At 43.9% G+C, this 19,458-nt stretch overlaps 1 protein-coding gene across 9 annotated transcripts in view; it reads right to left on the bottom strand.

Annotated features, from left to right (window-relative positions):
* The window catches only part of RAB3B (RAB3B, member RAS oncogene family), a 97,393-nt gene that overhangs the window by 33,740 nt on the left and 44,195 nt on the right, over window positions 1-19,458 (bottom strand). Inside the window, exon 3 of one of the 9 annotated variants that reach the window (XM_029618703.1) lies at window positions 14,369-14,425. The exons of the other annotated variants lie outside the window; for them this stretch is intronic. Coding sequence (XP_029474563.1) covers window positions 14,369-14,425 — 57 coding nt within the window. The remainder of the gene's footprint in view (window positions 1-14,368; window positions 14,426-19,458) is intronic. 9 annotated transcript variants of the gene reach the window in all.

Genomic DNA, 19,458 nt, shown 5'->3' with positions numbered 1-19,458 from the left:
AACGCAAGCAAAATGGCAAGGTGAGAATTTTCACTGAGCCACAGCTGGCTTCTCAACTCCAAATGGCCCACACCGCGGGGCCAGATAACTCTGCCGTGACTCTGACAGAAATAGATTCAGATTAGTCAACCATTGCTCTCTCCATAGTGATCCAGATAGAAATAGCAATAAAAAAATGAAGTGTTCCTCAGATAGATCTCTCCCAACTTTTCAGCAGAAAGCAGTGGATTGTATATGAATTATCTTTCTATCAGAAAAAAAGATATCTTCATAAAAAATGTTTTGTTATATACCAGACTGATACAAGCAACCCAAAAATTATATAATTATATAGGACCATCATATAAAGAAGCCACAGATTAAAATCAAATCAAAGGTTCTGGTGTTATAATCATCAGTCTAAAACGAGTGTCTTAAATAATCCAAAGTCACAATTACTCTAGATAGTAGAGCCACTAATAATTGTGTGTGCAAGTAAAAACTTCTCTCTGTATAAGCTTTTCCTCAAAGTGAGCACAAAGACTAAATGTTGGGCCTTACCCTGACCTTATTTCAATTACTCTTCATCAAGGGAAACACCACATCAGTGTCTCACGTGGGCAGTCCATATTCAGCCATCCCGTAATGGGTTGAGTTCTTTCATTTTTTTTTCAAGCTTTGCAATTTAGTTACTTTTTTTCTCAGTGTCCAGTGGATACCGTCTGTGGTACATCCTAAATCTAAATGAATACTTCCAGGTCCGGCCACATTTAGAGGTTCCGTTTTGAAAGACCTTGCAGAATTAGAATCCCAAGCCCACATAGGCGATTTACCAACATAACACGTTCAGAATGTATCGTTTTAAAGTATCTTTTGCAGAACACAAAATTGGTTGTAAAAATCGGTTGACAAAGGGGGGGGGGGGGGAAGGGCTTAGTTGTGCTTAATCAATATCAGAATTACTTGGAAGCTTTACACCAACTGAATGATACACAATACTATCGCAAGTTCGACAACGACCCCACTTCAGCCTTGAAAAGAGAGAAATTTGGTCATTTAGAAGGCCTACAACAGGGTTTTCTTACCGAAGAAGCTATACCAGTGGTATGTTTTATTCCTAAAAGGGTAGATTTTAAAAGCTTACGCGGGGGTCGGCACGCGCAAGGGGGTGCACATTTGTGCAACCTGCGAACGCCAAAGCCCACGGCCTTCCACAGTTCCCTCTCAGTCCGCTTTAATTTAGATGCGGCCTGGGAGGGAACTTCCCTACCCCCTATTCTAACCTTCCTGCCCCCTAGCCCTATCCTAACCCCCCCAAAATCCGTATCCTACCTGTTGTGGGCGCCAGCACCCTGCTGGCACACAATCCCAGATAATCCTACCCAACAGGAGGAAAGGAAGTACATTCTACCTCTCCAGGGTCACATCCACTTTTATTACTAGGGCATCAACACTAATTTCAATCATATTTTGTAGACTGGGTAAGGTAAATCCCTAAATATTTTAGTTTATCTACTACTACAGTCACATTTAAACCAGGATCCAGGAAGCACTCCCAGGCCACCTCTATTGTTTAATATTAGGACTTCCAGCTTGCTCTAATTAACTTTGAATCCAGCAAATTCCTCAAAGATGTCTATAAAATCCCTCACTGCCCCAGCAGAAAAGTGAAGGCACCTGATCCCATTTCCAAATCTCTCAGCACTAAGAGGTCATCTGTATATGTTGCGTCCAGTCTTAGATGGCTTTGACCCCTGTGCCTCACCTTTTTCTCTGCTCTCCCCGCTAGCCTTGGGAAGATGGCTACCGCCGCATGTGCAAGCCGTGCCCTCCAACGTCCCTGGAACGGCTATGGCAAAGCCTCACGCCATGTTTCTCCTAAGCGCCTCCTAGGGTGCACGCGCGCACGCCACCCACGACTTTATCCACGTCATAGCGGGAACCTCGGGGGCGTCCCCCTCGAGTGACATCACGCCATCCGGATATTTAGCCTACGCTTGTTTGCTAGCTCGTTGAGTTAGCAAGGATTGGACTCGTCCGGTCTAAGCTACTCTGCCGCTTCCGTGCTGAGCTGGAAGCTCTCTCTCTGCCCTTCAGGGTATTCCCTAACCTGGGTACCCGCTCCTCGGAGGCCCTCCGCTTTATTTCAGGTGCCTTACTGGGATCAGGTACTCGCTCCTCGAGGGCCTGCTCTCCCTGCATCGGTGCCTGTTACCATCTACTTCTGCCTGGTGGAAATCGCCAACCTTACAGCCACCATCTAGTGAGTAATCTAATTCTCAGTCTGTCTCATCTACAGCATTGCCGTGCTGGGAAACCTACACCAGAATCTCCCTATACCAACTTGGTGAGACGGGTCCCCTCTGCCGAGAGTCCCTGGACTGCTACCTCTGGATTACGTCACTACTGCCACCTCTGGTGGTACACATCAGCTGTACAATAAAAGATCTAATTCTGGGTTTGTGCGTCCTGAGTCTAGCCCAGTACTGTGGCTCCCCACGGGACTCCTCCCTGTGGGCGTGGTCATCTGCCACAGTACCCAAGAATCCACTGAAATACCTCAAAACCATAACAGTATACAACAGCTTGTACTGACCTTCCTCCCCTCACCTGCTACAATACTCTTCACTTGCTCAGTCCCTCTCAGCTTAATAGTAAGGGGTTTAATAGCTAATGCAAACAGGTCACAGAGAGGGTGCAACCCTGACACGTACCCCTATCTAGTCAAAATACGATCAATTCACAATCACTTTTCCTACTGATTTCTTGTAAATTACTTCAATCCACTGCAATCACTTTTCGAAGCCTCTTAGCCTGAATTTTTGTCAAAATCAACATCAAAAGAGCTAAGTCTATAATTTTGACATAGCTATGGGTCCCTTCCGTTCTTCTGAATCAATGTTATAACCGCCTCATACACACTGCCAGGCAGGGACCCTTCTGCCAAACAGACAAGTCATTCACATGAGGAGCTAAGATATCGTTAAAGGTTTTAGAATGCTCAGCTGGAAAACAATCACTTGCAAGGGCCTTATAGCTAGAAAGTCCCATAACAACAACATATACTTTCCAGTAAAGCGACTGAAGCAACACAGGGAGGGTCATTCCTTCACAGAAACACCCAAACTTTCTTTTGACATCAAGAGGTATAAATAGCTGGGGAAAATTCCCTAAATTCAGAAATAAGGTAGTTTTTTTTTTTTTTTTACTAATCCACTTCCCTTCTTAATTTCTTAATGCAGCTACTGATCTCCCAGCTTCCTGGTAGCTAATCAAATGGGCCAGTACCCCACTTCTTTTGTTACCATGGGTAGAACAAGTGCATTTAGTGAGAAACAAAACACTACTTTTTCAACTGTAAAAAAAAAAAATAGATCTCATTTAATGGAAGTTGTGAATATTCATGTTATTAAATGTAAACAGTTATGTTTTTATGTTAACCTATTTTATTATTATTGCCTATACATATAGGTAGATTTTTATTATACGTATGTTGTATCTGTAAACCGCTGCAACTTATCAAGTAGCGGTATAGAAGCTTTTTTTAAATAAATGAATTTCTTTCTGGAGATTTGCAAAGGGACATCTCCTAGAGGTGGTTCTCAGTCTCTTAATGGATTTCTCAAAGAACAGTTTCTGAAACCTCCCTTTATCTAGTGCTGCTACCTGGTAAATAAACACCCAACATCCCAGAGGTTTCTCATTCATATTTTCTTTAAACAAGTTAGTGAGGTGCTAATCTGACTCTCTCTGTCATGCCTTTTCTATTTAACACGTTAGTCATCTTTCACCTTCTAGCTCTCTCATCACACCCAGATTAAATTTCCACAGATACGGATGCAAGATCTGAAAGACATGCAGCCTCAGTCTCAGTGTTTCTGACCTTTGAATAAGCCCTGAAGTTTCAAAAAAAAAAAAAAAAATCAATCTTTGAGAATGAATTGTGAGGAAAAAAAACAAACAAAAAAAAAAGATATTGCTATTCAGAGCACTAAGAGGGCAGGACCCATCCTAGCCGGGTGATTGCTCATCCTGGCACAGTGTAGGCTGATGCAGGCGGACAATAACTATTTAAGTAAATGCAGGGAGGTCATCTCAGGAAGTGCTACTTTTTACCCTGTCTCTGACTAATATGAGATGGATGGAATAAATGATAGCTTTATGGAGCAATTGGTTCAGGAACAGACAAGAGAGGGAGCAATTTTAGATCTAATTCTCAGTGGAGCACAGGACTTGGTGAGAGAGGTAACGGTGGTGGGGCCGCTTGGCAATAGTGATCATAATATGATCAAATTTGATTTAATGACTGGAAGAGGAACAGTGTGCAAATCCAAGGCTCTCGTGCTAAACTTTCAAAAGGGAAACTTTGATAAATTGAGAAAAATTGTTAGAAAAAAACTGAAAGGAGCAGCTACAAAAGTAAAAAATGTCCAAGAGGCGTGGTCATTGTTAAAAAATACCATTCTTGAAGCACAGTCTAGACGTATTCCACACATTAAGAAAGGTGGAAAGAAGGCAAAATGATTACCGGCATGGTTAAAAGGGGAGGTGAAAGAAGCTATTTTAGCCAAAAGATCTTCATTCAAAAATTGGAAGAAGGAACCAACAAAAGAAAATAGGATAAAGCATAAACATTGGCAAGTTAAATATAAGACATTGATAAGACAGGCTAAGAGAGAATTTGAAAAGAAGTTGGCTGTAGAGGCAAAAACTCACAGTAAAAACTTTTTTAAATATATCCGAAGCAGAAAGCCTGTGAGGAAGTCAGTTGGACCGTTAGATGATCAAGGGGTTAAAGGGGCACTTAGAGAAGATAAGGCCATCGCGGAAAGATTAAATGATTTCTTTGCTTCGGTGTTTACTGAAGAGGATGTTGGGGAGGTACCCGTAATGGAGAAGGTTTTCATGGGTAATGATTCAGATGGACTGAATCAAATCACAGTGAACCTAGAAGATGTGGTAGGCCTGATTGACAAACTGAAGAGTAGTAAATCACCTGGACCGGATGGTATACACCCCAGAGTTCTGAAGGAACTAAAAAATGAAATTTCAGACCTACTAGTAAAAATTTGCAACCTATCATTAAAATCATCCATTGTACCTGAAGACTGGAGGATAGCAAATGTAACCCCAATATTTAAAAAGGGCTCCAGGGGCGATCCAGGAAACTACAGACCGGTTAGCCTGACTTCAGTGCCAGGAAAAATAGTGGAAAGTGTTCTAAACATATAGAAAGACATGGTTTAATGGAATAAAGTCAGCATGGCTTTACCCAGGGCAAGTCTTGCCTCACAAATCTGCTTCACCTTTTTGAAGGAGTTAATAAACATGTGGATAAAGGTGAACCGGTAGATGTAGTATACTTGGATTATCAGAAGGCGTTTGACAAAGTTCCTCATGAGAGGCTTCTAGGAAAAGTAAAAAGTCATGGGATACATGGCAAATGTCCTTTCGTGGATTGCAAACTGGCTAAAAGACAGGAAACAGAGAGTAGGATTAAATGGACAATTTTCTCAGTGGAAGGGAGTGGACAGTGGAGTGCCTCAGGGATCTGTATTGGGACCATTACTTTTCAATATATTTATAAATGATCTGGAAAGAAATACGATGAGTGAGATAATCAAATTTGCAGATGACACAAAATTGTTCAGAGTAGTTAAATCACAAGCAGATTGTAATAAATTGCATGAAGACCTTGTGAGACTGGAAAATTGGGCATTCAAATGGCAGATGAAATTTAATGTGGATAAGTGCAAGGTGATGCATATAGGGAAAAATAACCCATGCTATAATTACACAATGTTGGGTTCCATATTAGGTGCTACAACCCAAGAAAGATCTAGGCGTCACAGTGGATAACACATTGAAATCGGTTCAGTGTGCTGCGGCAGTCAAAAAAGCAAACAGAATGTTGGGAATTATTAGAAAGGGAATGGTGAATAAAACGGAAAATGTCATAATGCCTCTGTATCGCTCCATGGTGAGACCGCACCTTGAATACTGTGTACAATTCTGGTCGCCGCATCTCAAAAAAGATATACTTGCGATGGAGAAGGTACAGAGAAGGGCTACCAAAATAAGGGGAATGAAACAGCTCCCCTATGAGGAAAAGACTAAAGAGGTTAGGACTTTTCAGCTTGGAGAAGAGACGACTGAGGGGGGATATGATAGAGGTGTTTAAAATCATGAGAGGTCTAGAACAGGTAGATGTGAATCGGTTATTTACTCTTTCGGATAATAGAAAGACTAGGGGGCACTCCATGAAGTTAGCATGGGGCACATTTAAAACTAATCGTAGAAAGTTCTTTTTTATTCAACGCACAATTAAACTCTGGAATTTGTTGCCAGAGGATGTGGTTAGTGCAGTTAGTAAAGCTGTGTTTAAAAAAGGATTGGATAAGTTCTTGGAGGAGAAGTCCATTACCTGCTATTAATTAAGTTGACTTAGAAAATAGCCACTGCTATTACTAGCAATGGTAACATGGGATAGACTTCGTTTTTGGGTACTTGCCAGGTTCTTATGGTCTGGATTGGCCACTGTTGGAAACAGGATGCTGGGCTTGATAGACCCTTGGTCTGACCCAGTATGGCATTTTATGTTCTTAAGAGGTACTGCCCTCCAACTCTGGGGGTTGAATCGCCTTTCCCTTAGACACGAGCGCCAAGACTAGCTTTTCATTAAGGGGTCGATTTTAAGACCGGCACACGCACATGGACGCACCAATTTTATACCATGCGCGTTCTGGCGCGCGCATGTTATAAAATCCAGTGACCACGTGCATACGTGGGCGGCCCACGAATTGCGCACGCAGGGGGAGTTTATAAGCTACGCGTAGCGATGCAATCAGGTCTCTGCGAGTTTGCTCCAATTAAGGAGCGGACTGGGAGGGAACTTTCCCATCCCTAACCCTCCTACCCTTTCCCCTTTCCCCTCTGACCCCTAACCTCTTCCTATCTACTTTTTCTTTGTTTGATTACTTACTGCTCCTCTGGAGTAGAAGTAATTTTCGTGCTTTGGCAGCCGGCGCGTGCTTCCCCAGGACAGCAGCTAATGGTGCTATCTCGGCCTGCCCCCCCCCCCGGGGCTACCCCTTTCTTTTGGACCAGCACTTGTACGCGTATCGGTGGTTACACGTGTGACCAGGCCCTTTAGAAAATGTGCGCAGCATGCGCACATGGCCCTTTGAAAATCGACCCGTAATTGAACTGGTCTCGGGAGCCATTTTAAGGTTAGCCTACTGTAGGAGTCCTGTATCATTTTTAACTACTTTATGTTGGCCATTTTATGATTTATTCAACTATTTTATTTATTTATACTTGATATTCCCACATTTACATAACAAAGCCCAAGGCGGGTTACAATCAAAAATCAAACAAAAATATACAGAATAAATAAAACTGAATAAAACATTGCTCCAATTCAATAAATAAATGACAGATAAGAATAATCATGCCAGAGAGTTTTGCATAATCTTTTTTCCACTAGCTTTCTGACATTGCTGATATTATTCATTTTAGTCCTGCCAAGTCTTTATTATTGTGATTTATAAGAGCTAATTATATTCCAGGTTTGTTTATTTTGGATTAATATTTTATGAAATGTCTGTTGCTCTGTCGTTATGTTGATTTTATTTGCTGTTCACCACTTTGGACATTATTCTTTGGAAAAATGGCTTATAAATTAACAAATCAATTTTCTACCATTCAGGTAAAATAATCTCCAAACATCGTCTAAATCACAATTTACAGCCAGCATAGACAATCTTCGATTCAAATAGTTTGAATTATTAAGGAGTGTGTCTCCTTGCCAGTATTGTTGGAAGCGCTAGAGAACTTTGGGCGAGTTTCAGGACTTAACAATCAGCATGCAGCGCACTGAACGGGATGAATATGAAACTTGCCTGCAGGCCACGTAGATAAGAATAAATCTGTTATGGAAAAAAAAAAAAAAAGACTAAACAGGAAACTTTTCTTCAGAGTGGAGAAGTTTATAAAACCACGGGTGGGGAGGGATGGGTAAACAGAGACCGGTTATTTACACATTCAGATACTACCAGGACTAGGGGGCAGACCATGAAACTTGCAGGTAGCAGATTTAAAGTGTTGCTTCACTCAGCACACAATTAAGCTGTGGCATTTGTTGCCAGAGTTTAAAAGGGGTTTGGACAAGTTCCTGGAAGAGCAGTCCACAAACTGTTACTAGCCAGGCAGACTTGGGGAAAGCCATTGCTCCTCAAAAAAACAACAGGTCTTGTTTTGTTTTTTTTTGAGGATCTGCTGGTACTTCCTAGAGATTCGGATTGGCCACTGTCGGAGGCAGGATGCTGGGCTCGATGGACCTCTGGTCTGACCCGGCATGGCACTCCTTGCGCTCTTATGCAAAACTAAAAGACAGTTTCGAACTAGTGAAGGATTGAAGGGCAGCTTTGTTTGTTCTGTCTTGCTTTTTGTTCCTTTTTTTTTTCTTTTTTTTAAATTGATTATGCTTTTTTTTCTGTTCTCCACCTAGGGTTTTGGTATTGATGGGTTACAAATAAACTAAATAAAAATAAGCTATTATTATTGATGTCGATGCCATAACCCTCTCTTTCTTTGTGGGATGGATAAAAATCAAGGTTATTTACTTGTGAGTGAGGCTGGGTGTGAACTACAATGGATGAAAGTGGCAGGGCAGGGTTTTGTAACGTAAAGTTATTTTATGTTGTATGATTTGTGTGCTCCTCGCCTTGATGGTTTGCTCTGTAAGGTGTGTAAAAAAATTATGATAGATAGATAGATAGATAAGAGAAGGGAGGAAATGGGGCTCAAGTGTACCGGACATATATAGGGGGAAAAAAGATTAAGCTTGAGGAACTGACAGAGGCATATGAGCTGCCTTCCACATTTAAAAATCTGACACCGTGAATAAAAGAGAAATCAGTTTAGCTTTAGCAGAGGGGGACACTCCTTTTGAGAAAACGTACTGGAAATGTCAGTCCACAAAAGGGTTGACATACAGAGATCAGAGGGTAAACCCTTACCTCCCAGGCAAGTGATGTGAAAATGAATATGACAGATGAGGAATCAAGCATACAGTTGATAAATTATCAGTCTTGGTGCTTAATTTGAACAATGGATATATAATAAGACGTTCCCATCTTTAGAATTCTCCAAGAAATTGATTAAATTAGTAGGAACATCCAACAAAACTTTATCCACAGATCTCTTAGGAATAAGCAAGAAAAAAAAACTATTTCAATAGGAGGTAATGCATTTTCTAGTAGACAAAACTTCCTTCAAATAAGTAGTAAATAGATCAACAGGTGTCTTCAGGGGAATCTGAGGAAAATTAAGAATCCTCAAGTTCAAAGACCAAAGACTTCTCAATATTTTCAATTCTACATGAAGAAGTAGAAGAAAGGTCTGTGATGGACTTTCACCAAGGATGACTCTCCTTCAGATACCTTCTTTTTCAATGAACTTACACGAAGCTCATGAGATTGAAATCGATTATGCAAGTCTGTGGTCATAAAAACTAAAGATGTAACTAACTTATTTATAGACATCATTACTGTCCACCAAACAGCAACAGCAGAAACTTTGGAATTTACTTCAGAAGATCCAACAGTCAGAGAAGATTGCATGGCCATTTCTTCTGTATACAACAGTGCTTCCCGAGACTCCTGCATCACTCCCGCTGAACTCCGAAACTGAATCTGCTCCAGCTGAACAGGAGGAAGAGAACCAGAGGATACAGCTAAGCCGCCCAACCTCTGAAGAGGAATCCAAGAAAATGGCGGCACTGTCAGGAAGACGCGAGTGGAATGGTGGTCAGGGCTGAGGGAAACCTCCACCTCCGACTGGCTAGCGTTCCCAACTCCAGCCAAGTCGGTTACAGCTGCTGATACAGCGGTAAGTGCAAGCTCCTGAACTGAGGTCTGACAGAGGGTAGCAGATAGTTCTTCAGGCTTATCCTTTTTAATGGCTCCTTTACATTTACTCATCGTAGGAAAAAAGCTTTCAGGGAATATTTTTCAGTTAGAACGTAACCACCACAGGAGCAACTCCGGATTGCTACTGCTTAGTAACGGCCATCTTCGTGCGTGCCCAATTTTTTTTTTATTATGCATTTCAAACAAACACAATACCTTGTTTCAGAAACATGAGGTACACAACAGAAATTAAGTAATATCATTAGAAAATAGACAAAAAAATCAAGCATCCTCATATAATAAAAGGAAAATGGAGGGGAAACAAGAGAAAAGGAAGTGAATATAACACACCATGAAATTAAGAAACAAAATGAGAAGACAAATTCCAGTATCACTTTATATGGCCGATCTATAGAAGTGGGTATTAAGCGTGCGAACCTAAGAACAACAGAGTAGACACGGTTCAAAGAAAATATAATTAACATTAAGATATCTAATAAGACACTTGCAAGGATATCACAAGATATATTGACCCCCCCCCCTCAGATTTCACCTGAGAACACATAGAAAGACATTTTTTCCTGCAAAGTTGGGTAGCTCTAGTGACTTCAGGGTATATCCATAACTTTTGCCCATAATACAAGAGAGAATGATTACAAAAGAAAAATCTGAGAACATTATTTCTGTCAGAGGAAAAAGCAAAAGATAACAAAGTTCCTCTTTGCGAAATCTCTGTGGTATGCAAAGTTTCGAGAATATTCGTAAGGTCTAAGGCAGTTTCCTGGGGCAAAATCCCACCTGAGTCTTCTTCAGCTTGAGGTAAGTAATATGCCTTAGTTATTACAGGCATCGCAGCATTAGGAATTTTCAAAATGTGAGAAGTATAATTTCTGGACAAATCTACAGGAGAAATCAATTTAACAATAGAAAAACTTAAAATTTCTTTAAATTAAGGCTTCACAGTGAATTTTCTATATTTTCTCAAGCTTCTTAGAATATATCTGGTCTGACTGAGCCAAAACTTGCTGAACTTTTAATAGCAAAGTAACCCGGGATTTCCAATGCCTCCAGCTTAGTTCCATAAAATGAAACCAAATTAGAATTAACAAGAACTTGATTGTTAGTGTCCAAAATAACCTTAGTTAACAAGAGTCACTAAGGCATTCCATACAACTTCCAGAGTCATCGCAGGGGGTTCACTCAAACAGAGTTCACCGCATCGCCTCCATTGCTAGAAACACCTTCACCCAAATCTTCTGGAAGGGCCGGTGTCAGGGCCAAAAAGGCAGAGGAGCAAGCGCTCCAGAAGCCCCCAAAGCAGGGCTATTCTCTCTGGCGCTGGGGTCCCTGTCCACCAGGGGGACCAGACATCACCTCTGGACAGCCAATGTCCTTCGGCTTTTCTTCCTTGGTGGGAGGAGTTTCCTTTGCTTGGGTTTATAGCTCAGACAGGATTCATGGTTTGCTCATTGTTCAACGATTACATGTTTTCATGATTCCAGCTCAGCTAATTCCACAACCAGTTATTCATTTTTTACCCAGCCTGGAAGCAGCAGCTCTTCTCAGCCACAAGGCTGAGACCCATCCTGCCTAATACTTTTCTTTCTGCTTTAAGAACCAGGTATCCAAGAGTTCTGACCCCTTTGTCATTCAGGGAGAGAATCTGTTTGCTCGATAAGGCTGTCTTTCGGTACATATTCCACACAAATGCCTCTTTCAAGCAAAGTTCTGCAATTTAAGGCTTTTTCAGTCAAAGTCCTACAATTTATGACTTTTGCATGATTCGTTTGTGAAGTGTTATTGCACGGTTAAGTCAGTAGCAGTAGTTGGAGGGGGGGGGGGGGGGGGGGAGCGAATGTGTCATGCAGATTCCCTAACCTGAAACTCTGACTCACCCCTTCAATAGTCATTTAATTGCGTTCACAGTAGGTGGGGGTCTGGTAACCTTTTCAGTCTCTCTCTGACTTCCAGGCTGGTGGTTCATGCAGCATTGCTTTTCCCTCTGCTGCAGTTCATTTGAACTATAGCTTGCTCTCTCTTTCCTCTCCTGGGAGGGGGGTTGGACAGGAAAACCAACAAAAAACATTAAACTAGGTACTAACAGGGAGAGGGACTGAAGGGAAGAGGCACCTGCAACCGAAAAAACCCAAAAAACACAAATAGAAGAAAAAAATATGTTTTCCTTTGTAGAGACAACAGGCAGATCCACAGCACACCCCATGAACGTGGGAAAACCCACAGAGGACCAGTGGAGCATTTATATAAGTGGAGCTCAAGTAAAACTCCAACCTGGGCTCCGTCAGCTAACGTCGGCCAGGAGCGAAGAATCTTGTATCCTGCTTGTCCTCAGAGAATTTCTTAAGCATCACGGTTTGTTCCCCATAATTCATAAAATTATTTTATTCCGCAGCCGGGTACCAACTCAGCTAACAGTTTTGTTAGCCATGCGTGCCAATTAAAAAAAATAATAAATAATAACCCTATGAGTCACAAGAAATGAAGGAAATAAAAGGCAGTAATCGAACTCAAACATGTTGCAAGGCAATGCTACAGTCTCTATACATGTGTGTTTCCCAAACTAGCCCTGGAAATACAGCTGCCTAGTCTGGTTTTCTGAATAGCCACAGTGAATAGGCATAAGAAAGATCTACATACACTAGGATCTCCAAACCGGTCTGCCTACACTGGCTCTTATGCCAATTCATTAAAAAGATATCCTGAAAAGCTGACCGGTTAGTTGTGACTCCAGGACAAGGTTGGGATCTACTGCATTATACTTTTCATCAGCAAAGGGGCACTAGCAGGTACTACACAGTACCTGATGAGCTATTGAGTAAATAATCATCTCCAGGTAAGGAAGAAGAAAGGGATCTTTGCAGCCTTTTAAAGTAAATCCATTTCCAAATTATGTTTCTGAGTTTGTCTTATAGAGGAGGTGGAGGCTGGACTCTGACACTGGAGAAGCCTCAAATCCAAAGTTTAAGACTCCCTTCTGCCATCACCCTTCTGTGCAACCTTAGCCAGGTAATACCTTCAACACTGTCGAAGGAAGTGGACCCCTGTGGCTGCAGCGTGCTGGGCGTCACCTAGTGAGCTCGCTCGCTAGGCCTGCGTCGGCAGTTGGCAGAGAGGCCCATAGGCAGGTCAGACTGGAGCTTCACCTATACCAGCCACCTCCGCTGCAGGTCGAGCCCTTGGGTTCTGGCAGCCATCAGGATTTAGGTGGGGCTCTAGGGCTATCCTGAATGACAGTCCAATCTGAGCAAGGGTCATGGCAGGCAGCAGAATGAGTAACAGGCCAAAGGTAGGGGCAGTCAGCAGACTGGGTACACACACCAGAGGTCAGGGCAGATAGCAGATAATGGAAGGTCAGGGGCCAGCCCAGGGTCAGGATCCAGGTAGTAAGTCCAAGACAAACAAGGCCAACAGGACATGCAAGAAAGGGAACAAACAAGGCCAGGAACAAGGTCAGACGGGCAAGGAACCAGACAAGGAACAGAGCACAGAGGAGGCTAAGACAAGACAAGGAACACATAACAAGGAATAAGGCAAGAATGAGACAAGGATAGCAACATGCACTAGACAACAAGGGCCCCAGGAGACCTGATGCTGCAGCACTGCCTGGTTGCAAAAGAGTTCCTTACATATTCAAAGAGGATGTGATGTCATCAGCCAGTGCCACAGGAAGTCCTGGCTAGGGGGGGGGGGGGGGGGTCTATAAAGGAGGTTCTATCCCAGGTCCTTGGAACAGCGCATGCTGCTGGCATTGCTTTGACTCAGAGGTGAGGGGCTAAAGAGTAGCAAAGGGTTTTTCCTCATTTTGTATACACGGTAAAAATGTTTCATATATGTAGCAGTTACTCAAGACATTTCTCTTCATATGGTAATGGGCTCAGGTGATGACTTTCTTTGAAAGACCATCTCCTCCCTGTGGCTACGAGTGCAAATCCTGGTAGAAGACTCCAAATAACCATAGTGTGTGCTGCAGGAGTGGTTCCAAACTGGTCCATTTTTAATTTTCCATAAACCATTTACAGAGGTTGCTTTCCTTAGGTAAAACAATGCTCTCAAGTTCTCAAATGCTTTGCTAGGCAATTGAATCAAATACCAAATTAAATAGGGAATTCCTCAGGCACTATGCCAGCATCCAGCATCCAGAATCCATGCCAGCACCCAGTGTTTCTCTCCAACCAGGGTTTCAAGTCGTGTCGCTCTCTTCTCCAGTGGGAGGAACTCCATGCTAGTCGCACTACTAGTCTGCAGTGATCTTCCTGAATGGCGAGTCCAGCTGGGTGCCTTTAATTTACCTCTCAGCAGCACTGAGTAGCTCAACCAGGGAGCTAGGCCTCTCTCTCTCTCACCTGCTCCAATATTCACTCTCTAACTCACAACCGGCTCGCTGATTTCTCTGGAACACATTCAGATCAACCCTGGGCTGGAGCAGGATCTGTCCCTGTGCAGAGTTACCTGGAACATACCTGGAGACAGGGATTACGTCCGTCTAGACCTTCATCTCCTCGTGCCTCAGGGGCCCACTAGAAAAACAAGGCACACGTCTTAATCTGGCTTTACTGATCAATGAACTGTTGTGTTTTTATTTATAAGCACAGGACTGGGAGGGTGTCAGGAATTTGAGGACAGGACTGAGATCTGATGGTGCACAGCACAGGGCAGAGAGCTGATTAAAAAGAACAAAAAAATAAAAATAAAACACAAGAGCCAACCAGAAGGAACACACAAAACACCTCCAAGTAACCGATTCCAGGCTATACAAACTCTGAAGAGAAAGATGAACTAGAAATAAGCCGTGTATTCACCATCTTCTTAATTGATGCATTTTAAATCAGACTTAATTAAGAACTCCCCCAGAGGCTAAGAATGAAGGGGATAAAGATTTTCCACAGCAACAGAAAGGAACCGGTCATAACATTCTAGATTTGTTTTCGCAGGAGAGGAGCACGCTCAGGGTCACGGGGGACTGGACGCGCGCTGCCTTCCATGTGCAAGAAACCGCTCTGAAAATGTCATTACCGGGACAAAAACATTCCTCCACCCCCCTCATCTCACAATATACAGAACAGGGGACTGCCCCGGTTACCATGGCCTCACTGTGTTCCCAGCTGATTTCTGTCCATGGAAGGCAAAGAGATTAAGGCAGCAGTGACTTCCTATCCTTCAGCTTTGCCAGCCCCTGTGGCCGGACCTTATCTAGCTGCCCTGCCTGGAGACTGACCAGCTGACTGGCTCACAAGCCACCCTGCCCTTTCAGAAGGGAAATTATTAATGGATTCTGAATCCTATCTCCACTTACAGAGCGAGGCGGAAGGAACGGGATTTCATGGTTTCTTTGGTTTTGATTTTAAATTTCGTCCCTGCTCCTTTGGGGCTGCAGCTCAATCAGAACCAGCCTTTATGGGGAAGCGGGGACCTGAGCCTCTAGCCGGGAGATTTCATTCCTCTATTTCACCACTCTCCCCCCCCCCCCTGTTCTGTGTAGCCCAATCCTTTGCACAGAGGCCAGGGACCATGGCAGCTCCCTCTGGCACCCGGTACATGTGCACCCCCGCGCCTGGCCACTAGATGTCGTCATTGCACAGTGGCGGAGGCGCTCTCCCTTCCAGGGCTGTCTCCACCACATCCCCAGCCTGATCCTCTGCATGAGCCTTTGGACTGGTCTCAGGCCTCCGAATGGGACCCACAGGAAAAGGAGTCTGCAGTGTGTCTTTAGCCCTGATTTAGGGTCCACAAGAGGTGATGGCTGCAGTGTTGAGAAGCAGGGCAGGGAAAAAGGGTAGTAACTGGTGGGGAGCAAAGAGCAAGGACTTCAGGAGAGGGAGTGAGGCAAAAGAAGAAGAATGAGACAGCTGAAGGAGGAGGAGGAGAGGTGGATGGAGAAAGAGGGGGGAAGGCTGCAGGAGGTGGGGGGAGAGAGAGGAGAGTGAATGAATTGCAGGGGGAGGAAAGTGAGAGGGCTACAGGGAGAAGAGCAAGACAGCTGCAGGACGTGGTGATGAGAAAAGAGAACTGCACAGGCAAGAGAGATGAACTGAGGAGGAACGTGAGGGAGCTGCAGGGAGAGAAGGGGGTAAAGAGGAGAATAAGAGGGCTGCAAGGAGAGGGGGTGGTGAGGAGAGAAGTGCAGTACGTGGCGAGTAAGCCCTGTCCCTGCCTTCCTATTCCTCCCATGTGCGGAGTTTTAAATGCCGGATAATGACTGAAGATCTGCCCAGATTTATTACGGGTAGCATCTGAAGTCCCATACGGATGCACAACTCTTGTCTGAAGATTTGAAGGTGAATTTTACAAGCCCGACTTGCTCACTACTTAGGGGATGCACGAGCAAGTCTGGCATAATCCTGGGCATCTCCAGAACGGTACTGATGGGTCAGAGCCTGACGGGGCCCCTACGGCAGGCTGGGGGGGAACCTCACCCAGGAGAGGTGAGAAACAGAAAAGATGGGGGGAGAGCCAGGGTTAAAAACAAACAAAAAAAATAAAACCCCAGACCTTTACTTATATAAGTTATTGTTTTAAGAGAACCACAGTTGCAATTTCATGGATACTTCACAGGAAAATCAAATACCGCTCTTCCTTGATATAACAAATACGTTAAGAATTCAACTCCCAGATCCACCGGATAATCACTAGTTTGAGCCTCACTTCTTACAAGGACCTTGACACACTTCCTCCTGAACAATGGACACTGGCATTTCCTGGTTAAAGCATATGCTCTAACCCGTTAAATTATTCGTATCATGTTATATTTATTCTACCTGCCTCTATCTTCCTTCCAGCTTGTCTTTAAGCCTCCAAGTTTTCCATACCTTGTTGATTGTAACTTTGACTTATTCCTTTTCCTTTGTTATCTATTATTTACCAGAATTGTTACCTCAGTTTTACCCTTTGTTAAAATGTAAACCGATCCGATATGGTTATCTACTATGAAGGTCGGTATAGAAAACTGCTAAATAAATAAATAACTCCAGGCACAACAGTCTGCGATTCATCGCTCAGTAACCAGGAGGTTTTCCATTTATCTGGCCTTTTACATCAGCACTAGGGGGAACAGAAAAAGGGAATTTCATTTCTGTTGCATCACTGCCATCCTGCGTCTGAGCAAGTGAGGATGCCGGACTGCTGCTCTCTCGCATCTGGGGGGCAGCTGCTTTACCAGAAGCCAGGCAGGGTGGTGATTTCAGGAGACCCAAGGAGAATATTCCTCGCGTTGCGTCTGCATATCAATGGTCCAAGAATTAGTTCAACTGACATATTCCGGTTACCTTGCAAAATCTCTGAAGAAACACCCGCGATACTGGAAAGCTCAAGTCATCTCTGGATAACTCCTACGTTGCCCCAATCAAAAGATAACAGTCCACACAGTCCAAAACAGAAAAAAAAATAGAGAGTGGTGACAGCTTGTTCTGTATCCCCTTACTCCTTTTGGGTAGTATTAGGAAGGGGCCTACTGGCAGGACACCAGCAGGGGACCAGTACAGCTACTGTGGAGGCAACAGTGATCAAGGTACAAGAGGACCCACAATTGAGGGGGGAGGGATGCCCCAGACATACTGAATTATGCTTTTCTTAGGGTGTTTCTCAAACCAGTCCTGGAATAGCCCCCTAGCCTGTCAGGCTTTCAGGACGTCCAATATGAATATGCATGAGATCGGTTTGCATTCCATGGAGGTAATGCATGCAGACTGATGTCATGGATGTTCATTGTGGGTATCCTGAAAACCAGACTGGCTAGGGGGTTCCCCAGGACTGGCTCGGGGGGGGACGACGACAATAGAATAGTGTTGTATACTCATTGGAGGCCATCAACCTCATGAGAATGTCGGCTTGGCTAAGTTGAAGCTTCAAGTGCGTTCCAATGTACGATACACGGATAGGAGCAGGGTGAGGTTATTAGGAGCTTTTCTTAAATTGGACCCTGTGGAGCTGGATCAGAGGCTTAGGCAGCAGCACTGTTTTTTCGGCAGTGTGGGGAATCCAGGCTTGGATTCTCCTTTGGCCGGGACACGCTGCTGAAATGCTGCACGCTGGACCAGCAGAGAGGAAAGAAAATAAAAAACAAAACGGCCACTGCTACGCTTACATCCTAGAAGCAGCACTGCAGGAAGTGTCTCCACCCGCCTCAGGCCAGACAGCTGCTTAGCCATACTGCCTATGGGGGAGGGGTGGAAAATGGGGACAAGACGAAGGAAAAAAAATAATAACCTGGACCCAACAATTCCTCCCATGCAGCTGTAAGGAGAGCGGATATTTAAATTCCCGGAATACGGCATGAACCTTTCAGATGGGAAACCTATTTCAAAAAGAAATCCTCTGTAACTTAACTTCTGCCTTGGGTAGATCCGAGGCACCATTCCTCCTTACTAAAAACAATAAATTAGCAGAGGGAAAAACAAAAAACTTCACTTCAGGCTAACCAGAACTGCTGCATTAATTCCTACCCCCAAAATTAACTCTGCCTTGAAAAAGGTACTGTCAATAGCAAACAGCTCTCCATGCAAAGCTGCTGCTTATCGGGCTTTCAGCGTAAGCTTTTCAAATTCATGCTTCTGATCTCCCTGCCGATAGCTTTCATGAGCGAAGGGGGCAGCAGGAGCGAGGATTTAATCGCACAAGCTGAGCTAGCAGAGCATCGATCCCTCCTCATGCGGTCGAAGAAGCTGTCATTTTCTCACTTGCCAGTCACAGATTTTCGGGGGGGGGGGGGTGGCGGCACGCATGTATCTGTGCCGCACACCCCAAGCCATTGGAGAAGGGACAGAAGGACACAGGAAACCAGCCCTCATTATCTCTCCCTTCGCTCTGCTTTTCAGAAAAGAGAGAATTAAAATAAAAATCACAGTGGGACTGGGGAGAAGATTCGCCTTTCAGCAGGACAATGATCCTGAGCACAAAGCAAAAGCAGCAGTGGACTGGCTCAGCAGGAAGAAAGTGAATGTCCTCAAATGACCCAGTCAGAGCCCAGACCTGAATCCAAGAGAAAATCTATGGCAACTCTTGAAGACCACACGCAGTCCACAGACGATCCCCGGCCAGCCTGAAAGTTTGAGCTCTTCTGCCAAGAAGAATGGGCAAAAAACGGCACCGTCCCACTGTGGAAAGTTGGTACAAGCTTACCCTAAACCGGTTTCGGCTGTCACTGCTGCAAAGGGGCTTTCACCAAGTACTGCGTCAAGGGGTGTAAAGACTTACGCAATCAAGGCTTTTTTTTTTTCCTTAATTACTTTTGGAATATTTCTATAATTGTTTTTTCACAATGAAAGTGTAGAGTATGTTATGTAAATTGGTGGAAAAAATGCCAACTTTAATACACTGATTTTTTTTTTTTTAGGACAACAGACTGAGAAAAAATGCACAAGTTGTGAAGATGCAAAGCAATGTATATAGCTGGAAGAGTGGTCCAGACTTGGCAGCCAGGATTTAATGCCAAGAAGTGCAGAGTCATCCAAAAAGAGCTGTACGTGATGGGGGGGGGGGGGGGGGGGGTGAAAGACTAATGGGCCCAGACCAAGAGAGGGATCTTGGTGTGATAAGTGTCTGGAGATCCGAAGAC

Source organism: Rhinatrema bivittatum, chromosome 10, assembly GCF_901001135.1.
Source record: "Rhinatrema bivittatum chromosome 10, aRhiBiv1.1, whole genome shotgun sequence".
Lineage (NCBI taxonomy): Eukaryota > Metazoa > Chordata > Amphibia > Gymnophiona > Rhinatrematidae > Rhinatrema > Rhinatrema bivittatum.
Note: the sequence above shows the minus strand (reverse complement) of the source record. Positions and strands in the feature narration are given on the sequence as shown.